At 35.1% G+C, this 13,360-nt stretch overlaps 1 protein-coding gene across 1 annotated transcript; it reads left to right on the top strand.

Moving 5' to 3' along the window:
• Positions 1-327: 327 nt before the first annotated feature.
• LOC130949824 (uncharacterized) lies at positions 328-1,071 on the top strand. The gene has a single exon (XM_057878445.1). It carries the CDS (start codon positions 328-330, stop codon positions 1,069-1,071), a length of 744 nt encoding a protein of 247 aa, XP_057734428.1.
• The last annotated feature ends 12,289 nt before the right edge of the window (positions 1,072-13,360 follow it).

Genomic DNA, 13,360 nt, shown 5'->3' on the forward strand with positions numbered 1-13,360 from the left:
GCAACAAAGCATCTCCAAACGCTTGTCTGAAATTTCCACCAATGAATTACATAAGTATCTCTATCTTATTTTATGTTTTATTTATCTTTTAATTATCAACACCTCATAACCATTTGAATCCGCCTAACTGAGATCTACAGGATGACCATAGCTTGCTTCAAGCCGTCAATCTCTGTGGGATCAACCCTTACTCACGTAAGGTATTACTTGGACGACCCAGTGCACTTGTTGGTGCGAAGTTATGAAAAGTGTGATCATAATTTTGTGCACTACAGTGCAATCATTCAAAACAGCTTACGAGAGAAACTTAAGGATCCTGGACGTTTTATGATACCATGCACTCTAGGGAGTGCTTGCACAAGGATAGTCCTATGTGACCTTGGAGCAAGCATCAACCTAATACCTGCTTCATTAATAAAGAAGCTTTGCTTGACTGATGAAGTCAAACTAACCCGCACATGCCTTCAACTTGTTGATGGTTCTATTAAGATACCATCAGGCATAGTTGAAGACATGATTGTCAGGGTTGGACCCTTTGCTTTACCCACTGACTTTGTGGTGTTTGATATGGAAGGGCACAAGAGTGCATCCCTTATCCTAGGGAGACCCTTCCTAGTTATAGGACGGACCCTTATTGATGTTGAAAAAGGGAAAGTAACCCTGAGAGTCAATAAGAAAAAGTTCATGCTAAATGCTGTCAAAGCTATGCAGCACCCAGACATCCTAGAGGAATGCATGAGCATTGACCTCATTGATTCCCTGGTGGAAGAAGTAAACATGGCTGCGGGACTCAAAGAAGGGCTGAATGACATCCTTACTAATGCCCAGCCTGATTTAAAGGAACCTCTGAAAACTCCTAAGGAAAAGGAGAAGCCTCCAAAGCTTGAGCTCAAGCCATTACCATCCTCCTTGAAATATGCATTTTTGAGAGATGGAGATACTTATCCTGTGATCATAAGCTCTGCCTTAGAAACACAGGAAGAAAAAGCAATAATCCAAGTGTTGAAGAAACATAAGTCCGCCCTTGGGTGGACTATAAGTGACCTAAAAGGCATTAGCCCAACCCGATGAATGCACAAAATCCTACTGGAGGATGATGCCAAACTAGTGGTGCAACCACAAAGGCAACTAAATCCAGCCATGAAGGAAGTAGTGCAGAAAAAAGTCACTAAGCTTTGGGAGGCTAGAATTATTTATCCCATTTCTGATAGCCCCTGGGTGAGCCCTGTCCTAGTTGTTCCCAAGAAGGGAGGCATGTGATGACTGCGCATCATGTTATATTTTTCTATGCTTTTTCATATAAAAAATTAGTTTATAATACCCAATTATTGAGTATTTGTTGTGCTTAAGTTGAATATTGCTTTGATTGCTTGAGTTAATGGATTTTATAGGAAATGATAGATAAAGAAGCAATAAAAGTACTAATAGAGGAAGCACACTCCCATGGTGGCAAAAGAGTTGGAAATAAACTCAAAGAAGAGTAAAGAGGATTTGCAACTTTGACCTCTTCACACTCCAATAAGAATAACTCGAGCTACGAAGCTCCAAAAGAGGTTCTCTCAATGCCATTGGAAAGTATACTTCCAAAGCTTTCCAACCATATATAACACTCTATAGTAGACACTACATTTAAGGGTACAAATCGCAATTATTTCAGCACTAACGTACTCGGCGTGGCACGCCAAACCTAGGTGTGGCACGCTGGGCCAAATTTCCAGCAAACATGCCAGACTGACCTCTTCACCTTCAAAAGATAATAACTTGGGCTAGATACGTTCAAATGACATGCTTTCAGCGGTGTTAGAAAGCTGAGATCCAGGGCTTTCCAATGATATATAATAGTCTATAGTGGGAATTTAATTTGGAGACTCAAACAGATTAATATTCAGTGAGTAAGGTTTCCCAAACCTTCAAAAGCCCAAAATGCCACTTCAATGATACTCCACATTGGGCCACTTCCTAAAACTCCAATTCCTTCATTTATTCTTCAATGTTTCAAGCCTCTATGAAGAGAATTAAAAGTTCACAAGCCCAAGTCAACCCACAATTAACAATCAATCAAGGCCACAAGAACCATCTAGAAGTAATTAGGGGTTTAGATTCATCATTTTACACACATCATGGAGGGGTGGAGGTAACTCCACTCCCCTTTCACTCTCATTCTCTTCTTTTCTTCTATTTCTTTCATATACACTTTTGTAAATATTTAGTTATGAGCTTCTAATTTCAAATATTGGGAAAGAGAGTTCTATTGTTATTTGATGGATTAATTTATTTTTATTCTTCTTCTTATCTTCATCTCTCATTTACTTGAAGGATTTTTGTTCTTCATTTAAGCATTCAATTATCTTGGGAAAGAGATTGAATGTACATGAATTCTATGTGAACCTTGGGAAAGGAATTATAGAATGATGCTTGAAAATTCTTCTCACACTTAAGTAGATTTGGACATGGATGGGATATCGTGACATTTAATCTATCCATTATTTGGGTCTAGAAAAGTGTATGGTATAATTAGGGACTGTTCTTCATCTCATCTCATGAGCAATTAGACCAAGGAATTGGCTATTGATCAAGATTGGGGAGATTTAGTTACCAAGGAATTGGGACTCAATCACTCATGATTTCCAAGAGGTCAATGAGTTGTATGATTGAAGAGGAGATAAAAACTATTGATCCTAAGAATGCAATATCTCTTGATTCCAATGTTAACTTTATTCTTAATTCTTGTTATTTACTTCTTGTCTTTAATTCTTGTCATTTACTTATGCACATTTATGGCTTTATTTACTTTTGAACATTTATGCCTACTAAGTGTTTGTAGAAATGCTTCACTTGATTTTACTTTCTAGTTATCTACTTTCTTGCACTTTACTTTCTTGTACTTTCCATTCCTTGCATTTTACATTCTTGTAATTTAATTTTCAGCACTTTAATTTCTTGTCATTTACTTTCCTTGCACTTTATTGCTTTCATTTAATTTCATGTTATTTACATTTCTTGTTACTTTTCACTCAAAATTGAATCGTCTAACTAGAATAATTAATCAACTATTGCTTGTTTAATCCGTTAATCCTCGTGGGATCGACCTCACTCTTGTGAGTTTTATTACTTGATACGACCCGGTGCACTTGCCGGTAGTTATTAACGGAAGAAGTATAATTTTTTCGTTATCAGCATGACAGTGGTTCATAATAAAACGAATGAACTGATTCGTACAAGGACAGTTACAGGATGGTGTATGTGCATTGACTATAGAAGGCTCAATAATGCCACTAAGAAGGATGCCCAAACACGGTGATTAATGCCTATTCCTAGTGCGGTAATGAGCTCATTTGTCAGTTACATACCCGCTCCCAACAATATCCGGTAATCACATCCAAATTCGGCTTTCCAGTTGGCGTACCCCTTATACACACCCCTATCAATACAAGGTGGCTTTCCTTCATCAACATATGCCTAACATACCTTTGTAAACACCCGTTGTCATCATAGGTTGCGGTCCCAGGCCAAAAGTATGTCTAACAAAACCTCTGTGAATACCCCATGTCGCCACGTTGTGGCCTTAAGCTGAAGGTTTTGTAGAAAGCAAATATCGGTGGTCATTCCACCATCTGTCTGACTGTCTTTCTGCAGAAGATTCTCATATAATCTTTTTCATTATTTACTATTAGTTACTCTTTTTGGGTTACAAATCTTTAGTTCACACTTCCATTCAAAACCTTATCACTTCTTTATTCTCTTTGTTTTCTTTTCTTTCTTTTTCTTTTTTCAGTCTTTCACTTTTTAAATCTCAATATCAAATCATCTTTGCACAATTCTCTCGTCTTTTCCTAAATATCTTATGAAAAGAGAATTATAAAACTTTTTAATAATACTCTGTATTTCTAATACTTTTAGAAAGTATTATTACTTTATTTTTTTGTTATTAAATAAAAATTAATAAAATCATGGATCTAAAAAAATATACTAATTAAATATGTATCATTACAATAATAACTAAGAGATATTAATATTTAATATTTCTATTTTTGTTATACAAAACTAGCTTTACTGAAGCTTTATTGTTATACTTTTAGAAATTGTACTTTAAACCCCAAGCTTTAAAGTATTTATTTTTATCCCAATATTTTTAGAAAAATATTAATTAAATTCACATATTTTAATATTTATAAAAATAACCCATAATTTTTATAAAATATCCGTTCATCTCTGAACTCTTACTTTTTACTCAAAATATCCCAAAATTTATATATGTACAAAATCAATTTTAACTTTTATGAAAATATAATTTCATTTTCAAAATAATAATGTTATGTTGGTGACAAATGCAAATCTTAAAACCCAAAAATCCTTTATTGAAATCTGTCCAATAATATATATGATTTTAAATCCATTTTTGAGCTTCACGGTTATCAGTTTTTCACTGTTTTTCAGTTAATCTCTCGGCCATCAAACCTCATTAATTTTTATCAATAATTCTCATTTACAACAGCTCCAAAATCATAAAAATAATTCCAATTGTGCTATTCTTCATGGCCGAACCATATTTCACAAGAAACAATAATAATTCAACAAAATTTTAACATAAAGTTAATCAAACTCAACCAATAATCAATCAAACCAACAATCACTTATCACATTAACATTTAATCAGTGAAAATTTACCAACTCCTCAATTTGGCCAAGACATGCAAGGGAACAGTGACTTCTCTGTCGACTTCTCCTGAACAAAAGTGATGTCATCGTGAAGATGAGAAATATACAGACACATTAATCGGTTTAGAATTTTTGCTGGAGTTACAGATTTTAAGAAATCAAGGTCAAAAGCTCGAAGGTTTCACGGTTTCTCTTCCTCATCCATAGTGTCTCTTTCTTTTCATTCCTTATGGTCTCAGCTAGAAATGAATGAGAATGATGATGATTAACGGTGATAAAGATGATTAGATTGGTTTGGTGACACATGGAGGGATTGGGTGTCATGCATGACTCACGTGTTAAGTTATAAAGCTATTGAGTCAGCGATTTAAGTTATAAATATCTTAAATGGATAAATATGAAAAGTGATGAATATATTAAAAAACAAGTAATAATATATATATGGTTAAATATATATGAGTTACTAATATAAATAACATTAGGAATTTAATGATAAAAGGAATATGGTAGAGCATTAGTAACTCTAAGCTCATCAAAGGGTACCGATATTTACTTATATCGGCGAATATTGAACTTGATAATAATAATATTATTATCTAAACTCTATTATAATTATAACATGTAAAATAAATTAATAAAATAATAATAAAAGTATATTGTCATTTATTTTACTTCAAAACTCGAAATTGACTCGTCTAAATAAGATTAATTGCTGAAAAAAATATTTTTTGAAAAATATTGTGTTGGCATAAAAATTCGGGATGTTACAAGAATGATCCGCAACAACTCTACCTGTCGTCATATCTACAAAGAGCATGCCAATTAAAAAGATGCTAAATATATTCACAACATCATTCAAAATGCTTAATCAAAATAAACTATGTTAAATTTACCTTATGATCGTACTAAAAGTCCTAGCACTACTTACCTATATTCCTTTAATTATATACTATGTTTATTTAATATTGAGCCTTCGCGAGTACGAACTGAAACCTTTAATTAAGAACAACGAAGATTCTTTATTTTAAACCACTTAACCACAAAGGTACATATATATTCACACAGCATCATATACATAGACTTATGTTAAAGAATCTCAATTACAAATCCTACCCATCTAAAAAACTAAAATAGTAAATGATGAGAGAAAAATAAATTCTAATAACTCAACTCGTGAATATAATTTGCTATGCTCCTGTAGCTCCGCACTAAACTTTCGTACTTGTAGCTGAAAGGGGTGGAAATAACAGGTAAGAACTGGGGAGTTCTTAGTAGAGTCGGGGTTAGAAGTTAACTTTATTTTAATACCATAGCCGATAGCAACGGACAACAGAATACATTTAGACTCAGGTAAACAATCAACTCAGGTCGTTCTTATTTTCATTTTTTTTCTTTTTTGTTCTCCGCTCTCCTATGGCAAAAGTTCTTTAGATATTTTTATTCTTTTTCTCTTTGCTCTCCTGTGGTAGAGGTTCTTTAGTATTTTTCTTTCCTTTTCTTTTCTTCTTAATTTCTTTTCTTTCCTATCATTCCATAATATAATTTATATTCGCATTATTTTCTCTCCTTTCCCTAAGTGTCTTATGGAAAATAATTATAAAGTACTTTAATTAAGTCTGTGCTCTTTAAAGCTTTTAAGATCACTCGGTTTGCTCTTCTCTAACTTATGATAATATTAATGATATCTTAATTAGATAATATTCTTTAGAAAATAATAACAATGATATAAATAAGATATTTTAAATAATAAATAATATATATATTCCTTAGTTTATAAAAACCTTAATTTTTAAACTCTTATTAATTACTTTTTAAACCACGAAGTTTTTAATATTCTATTTTAACCTTAATATTTGATAAAATTATATTTAAAATCCTCACTTATTTTTATACTTATAAGAATAATCCAAAAGTTTTATAAAATACCCATTTTTACGCCTGTAATTTATTTAATTACAAATTGTACCTCGATTTTTATATACAAATACAATGTTACCCGTTAAAAATAAAGTTTAAATATTAATCTTCCTCTTATACTAAAACTGAAACCCTTAGCGCTACCCATTCAAAATATTACTTGTATTTTAATTCCTTTTGAAATCTTTCGGTTACCGATTTTTCTCAACTTTTAATTTAATCTTTCAACTATCAAATCTCATCAATTTTTTCAAAATACCATATCACAACAGTCCCAAAATCATTAAAACAATTATAGCTGAGCTATTTCTCATTACCAAACTAACAAATCACAAGCAACAATAATAATTCAACATAAATTCATTCAAACTCAAACAATAGTCAACCAAATCAATATTCACTTATCAAATTCATATTTAATTATTATAAAGTTACAAACTCTACCTCCGTATAAAATCAAAATAATGGAAACTCTGGAGAAGTTTTTTGATTGGGCTGCTGAAGATGAAAACATCAGAAATCGTTTGTGCCTCCTAGAACTCCAATGGGCCGAACTCAAAAACAAGAGGAGCTACGTCACCGTCAATTTCTACTAGACAAAAGTAACGCTAATATGTAAAGGAGGAGGATAAGAACTTCCTTACTCTCGGTTCCTTTCGCTTTCTTTGTTTGCAAATGGTTCCGTGAATGAAATGAATAAGTGAAGTTGATGATTAAGGAAGGGTTAGGTGTCATGTTGTAAGACCCAAAACCTTTGGAAAAAGGGCTATCATTAGCTGATTTCAAATTCAGTATTTCTGTAGCTTTAATTTCAAAAATGATCTTATTAAAGATAATTAAGGCAAGTTTTGATTTATTGAATTTGAGGCGAGTTATGATTACTATCCAATTTTATAATTATTGGATTATTTCCTATATTTAAATTATAAAGTTGATAGTTATGAAATAATAAGGATTTTATATGATATGGACTAAATAATCAATATTTTAATATATTGATATTGCTATTTTGGAAAATAGAGAAATTTATTATATTATTTCTAATTTTTAGATTTGGGCATTTTATTGAAAATAATTTGTAAAATTGATGAGCCAATAGTATTTTTATACATTATTATTGTTGGACTAGAATTTATTTCTAATTACTATATTATTCCCAATTTCATTTGAAATTACCAAAATGCCCCTAACCCTAATTTCATTCAAAAAACCCTAACCCTAAAACCCGGACCCAGTACCCGTTTTCCCTTCCTGAACCAGCAGCAGCTGCTGCTGCCCTCTAACCAAAACAGTAAAGACACACACACGACCGTAGCCTTCCCCAATTCAACCAGCAGCAACAGCTGCGAAAATGGAAGGAAGAAAGAAATAGAGAGGGAAGGGAGAAACGGATCCGTGGAGGAGAAGAAGGGGAGGAGGGGAGGAAAGAGATTGCGCCGCGCGCTGGGCTTCTCCGCCATCGCGCCCCGCCGTGACCCACACCTCGTCGCCGTTCGCGCCGCCGACTAGCTTGCCGCCGCCTCTGTTCGTCACACCGTCACTCCTAGCCGCACCATCGCCGAGGAGTCATCGCTGTCGAGGGAGCCTAGAGGAGACAAACTGTGCGACAGTGAGGGAGGAGAACGCAGGCCAGTGACGCGAGGAGCACGACCCGTTGCGCCGCCATGTGCTAACGCCGTCGTCCTCACCGTGTCGCCATCACCCTTGCCACCGAGAGAGTCACCGTTATTTATGGTAGAGCAGAGAGGGGGAGCTCGGGAACAGAGCAGATGCGAGAGATTTGGGGCTGAGCTGGGAGTCCCGCCACCGCACCCGGCCGTGCTTGCGTCGCCGGCGCCGCCTCCGTTGGAACTGTCGTGCTGTGCAAAGCTAACTCTTCCTCCACCATTAGAACCATTACTGATTCGGTGAGCCTTTCCCTGTTTTTGGTTCTGTTACAGCCATTCCTGGAGGAGAAATCAGTCGTGCCGCCGTGCTTGGCCGTCGGAAAACGCCACTATCGTCACTGGAAAAACACTGCCGGTAAGGTCTTGTTAATGGATTCTGTTTCTTTTGAATTTCAAGAATACCATAGTCACGGCTTGTTGCTGCAGTAGTCATCTGAGTCGCGTGGAGGGAGGAAGAGCCATTGGGTGTTGCCACACCTTGCCTCCACCGTCATTGGGTGTTGCTGCAGTATCCATGCTTGCTTTTCGTGATCAGAGTTCGCAGCTGCCTTGCTTTGTCATTTCAGTAAGTATGTATGTTTTGGAAGCCCTACGTTAGTGTCCCGTACTGTATTAAAGCCTTTACGGTATTAATGTTCTTAGAGTATAGTAACTGAGGTTGCTTGTTGTAATTTAGAGCTGTTTATGCTGCTGCGAAAATGTGTGGGGCTGTGCTTAGGAACTGCCGTTGGTTTTGAGTCGAGGCGAATGGATTTCTGAGAGGCGTTTGGAGTATAGTTTTAATTTGTCGAGGTAGGGGCGCTTTTCAAAAACTATGTTTTATGTATTGGAATTATTACATATGGATATTGATGTGAGATATTGTGTATTTAGTGAGTGTATCTGCCTTATGTATTATTTGATTGACTCGAATGATTATGGATGTTGGTTTGGCTGAATTGTTGTGCGGCTTTGTGAATTGTAATGTTTGAAGTTGATTCTTTAAAAGATTTGAAATCTGAGTTTAAACCGTTGAGGATTGGTTTGAATTGAGTCAATTATTTCAATGATGTGAAAAGTCGAATGCACTTTTGAATTCAGCCTGGTTTATTTTAATTGATCTGGTTTTGGACAAATGATTTGTTATTGAACCGTTTCTTTAAAGCTTTGGAAAATGAGTTATATCGATTGATATTGAGTTGATTTTGAAATGGTATCCTTGAGATACGCCACTGAGGCGATTGTTGATTTAGCTTGCTTTAAATTGATTCTGGTTTTGAGCTGTTGAAAAGGAATGAGAAACGGTTTAGTTGGGACCCAAACCGGGTGGCAAAAGTCCAAGTTTTAGGGGAGGTGCTGCCGAAATTTCTGCAAAATCCTAGTCTTGTTTGAAAAGTTATTTAAAAAGGGTTGGATTTGAGAAATTGTATTATTTGATTTATTAAGAGGATATTTATGTTTTCAAGCTTAATTTATTTAATGAACCTTATACGTTGAGTTCGGCTTATTTAGAACTGAACTATTTTTACCGTTTGAATCATTGAAGGAAAGAATGATGCTCTAATATTGATTTTAATATAAAAAGGAGTTTTTAGTGATTTCAAAGGAATCTAGACTTTTGATTGATTAATCAAGTTTGAGGCATTTTGGAAGAGTTAGAAAAATGGGTTCTAAAAAGAAACCTGAAAGTGGTTTGATTCAAATGAACTGGTTCCGTTTCAAATGAGTTGATTTTTGGACCGGGTTGGAACTTGTGATTTTGTATGGCCGGTTTTATAGTAAATTCAGTTTTATTTACTTGAACCGAGAAATCTATGATTTTAAGAGTTTCAATGAATTTTAAGGAATTGATATAGGTTGACCTTCCCTAAAGACTTGGGACTCTGCCGAGAAACTTTTGTTATAAAATCCCGTTGTTGGATGGGTGATTTTGAATGCTTTGAAATAAATCCTTAACTTGCCATGGTTTCGGAAGTTTTGGAAAGAGAATGCCGAGAGTGGCTCTGTTTTAAAAAGAGAACTCACTTTGAGTAAATTTGGCTTATGAGCCTGAGATGATTTGAGAAATGAGATTTCTAAAAGCCAAGGCTAAAAAGAGTCGAAACTTGATTTCAAAGTGAAACAATTTGAGAAAAAGTGATTTATGGCTTAAATGCCGATTTTACGAATTGAGGATGTTGAATGTGGAAGTGCTGTTTTGAATCGTGAGCCGGAATGGCTGTGTATGCTATGAATATTGGCTGGTTCTGGATTGAACCGTGAGCCAGAATGGCTGTGTATGCTATGAATATTGGCTGGTTCTGGACTGAACCGTGAGCCGGATGGCTGAGATGGATGTTGATCCATGGATAAGAACGAATGCATGTATATGCTAAATTGTTGATAATTGTGATTTGCACTTCCACTATCAGAGGCACGAGATCCCTGGGAGAAAGCAGTGGCTAGCCACCACGTGCTCTAGGTGGAGGCTCGGGACTCTGCTGACCCTATGTCGTAAGTGTGGCCGGGCACTATGAAAGTCCCGGATGAGCTCGCCCCCGAAATATTCACCAGTGAGGGTGATGGATATGGATCATGTTTATGATCAAGTTTATGATGAGTATAACTCGAGTTGGGGATGCGCGACAGAGAGACAGTCCAATGGTTAGCTACCAGGACTTGTCGGGTTGGCTCTATAACCGACAGATGATATCATCAGCTACTAGGGACAGGCATGCATCATATGCATCTATGTGACATTGTTTGGGTATGCATATTGTACTTGGTTTGCCTATGTGATTAACTGCTAATTGTTCTACTTGCAATAACTGTTTGTTTGTGTTTGCATCTTCCTACTTGTGTTTGCATCTGGAACTCTGTTGGATTGTGGTGGATTGGTTGTGGTTGGATTGCTTGGGCCTAGGGCCGTGGTTGAATAAGATGGACCGATGGTTGATTTCGGTTTTGTGGTTCTGGTCTGGAATAAGATATGAAAGGTTATTTTGGTTCAGTATAGATAAAGCTTTTTGAAATACTTTGATGTTTTGAGAATTGAACGGTTCCTCTTTCAGAAAAGATTTCTGACTTTACTTTTATTGTAAACTGTTGTCTTTGAAAAGAGGCATAAGATGGTTATTAATCACTGGTACGGCTTATCTTCATGTATCCTATTACAGTAACTCCCAAAAACCCTCTACTGAGAACCCTTTCGAGGATGATGTTCTCACCCCCTACATTTTTCCCCTTTCAGGATTTGGGCGTAGAAGTTATGAAGAGTTTAATTATTGGTTATTGAGATGCTCTGTATTGCTTTAGATTATTATTGTTGTACCCTCGCCCTTATCTTGATATATTCTGTGAGAGGGATAGGAATTGTACTGGATAATATTTGTAATATTATTTATATATATGTATGTATATATATATGGATGTACTCTTTATATTTTTCTGTAAGTTGTATGGTATGTATGGACGTACGTTGTATGGTGAAAGTATTTTTGGGACTGGTATTGCGGTTTAAAGTTTTTAAACAAGCTCATATTTTAGTATTAAATAGTATAAGTGTCGTCGTAATGTCCGAGCTATCAGAGTTGCGCAGCCGGAAGCGTGAACTTTGGTAGTTAGGGTGTTACATTATGGTATCAGAGCAGTCCTTCCTGTAGAGCCTGAGGAATGGACCAACTATGCTTCAATTGCATACTCTGAACGTTTGTCATGTATTAGGTCTTGTCGGATGACGAGAATTAGAGATTTATGCACATGACGATCTATTGATTAACGCTGTTAGTCTTGCATTGCATAATTCTTGGTATTAAGTTTGGCCGGCTTAATACTAGTGAATTTTGTATATGAAAGCACTAATGAGTTATCATAGATGAAATCCGAGTTTTGAGTTAAGCGAATCGCGGGTTCTGGGAACGTTGAAAACTTTTCTCGAGGCTGCTCAGTTATGTGTCTTGGATTTTGTTCGAGTCGACCTGTTCTTTCATATCCTAACTTGAAGTTCTTGTTGCTACTCCTCTTGAAAAGTAATTTGATGTTTCCACTCTGTTTCTCTATTCATATGCATCCTTGTTGATCTTAAGTTCATATGCTTATTTAAAATCCTTGTTGCATCTATCTTCCTCTATTTGAGTTCTTCTTGATTCATGTATTCTTTGATATAGCTTTGAACTTGTCTTGATGCGCTGTGCCTTTTTACTCCGGATTTCGAGTTCATTACTAGAGAGATTGTTGATTCAATTTTTCTCTTATTTAACAGTGATTATAGCCAATTTTTGAGATTTTTATGAAAATTTCTGTTGAATAGATATATACTATATATGAACTTTGAAGATTTCTTATACAGTTTAATAACTATTTATCTCTAATATCTTGCCTGTACTTTTACTGGTTTACGGAACTACATTTACTTTAAATTAAAATTTGACTTTCTAGCAATTTTACTATAGTTCCAATGCACGTCTTCATTTGATTATGTATTTGGATATTTTTCAAAATTTTGGAAAGGAAAGCTTTTTCACTTTTATCCCGGTTGAGTTTCGGTTGATAAGCTTTACTTAACTTATTTTGAATTGAGTTTGATTTAGCATGCTATATGGTTTGTGACATTGTTGCTCTTTTAAAAGTGTTGGACTCATAGCTTTCTTCCTATGAACGGACTAAATTCTCTATTAAATCTTCCATCTCTACGAATGTCATACTTGACTTTGTTTTTAACTAATCTTTTATATCTTGTGAACGTTACCATTGATCTTGGTTTTCCCAATCTTGTGAATCTCATTCTTATGTGAGTTAGTTTGATTCGTTTCAAAATAGTGCATCGTTTATCCTCTCGTTGTCCTTATAAGAGTTTTTTTTTAGTCAAAGATTTATCCTTGAGAAATTACTAATGATTGGGTTGTCTTTTCCTATGACTTTGTATTCTTTTGAATCAATTGAAAGCTTGTTTGATGTCTCATGCCTAGTGGATCTTGTTTGAACTACTTTGACTTAAGATCCTTTCTTGTATGACTTAACTCCTTTTAAGTACATTCTAATCTCCTTTAATATCCTTCGGAGATGGTGATTTCAAGAACATTTTGGAGTCTTGTTTTGAACTTTTAAAGAAGTTTTGAATTCTCTTTGGAGAAGTTCTAAATGGAATTTATTTTCTATTG

The sequence above is a fragment of the Arachis stenosperma genome, chromosome 9 (assembly GCF_014773155.1).
Source record: "Arachis stenosperma cultivar V10309 chromosome 9, arast.V10309.gnm1.PFL2, whole genome shotgun sequence".
Classification (NCBI taxonomy): Eukaryota; Viridiplantae; Streptophyta; class Magnoliopsida; order Fabales; family Fabaceae; genus Arachis; species Arachis stenosperma.

Excerpts from the sequence above, each read along its gene's own strand:
- LOC130949824 (XM_057878445.1), top strand. The coding sequence starts at position 328 with ATGATACCATGCACTCTAGGGAGTGCTTGCACAAGGATAGTCCTATGT.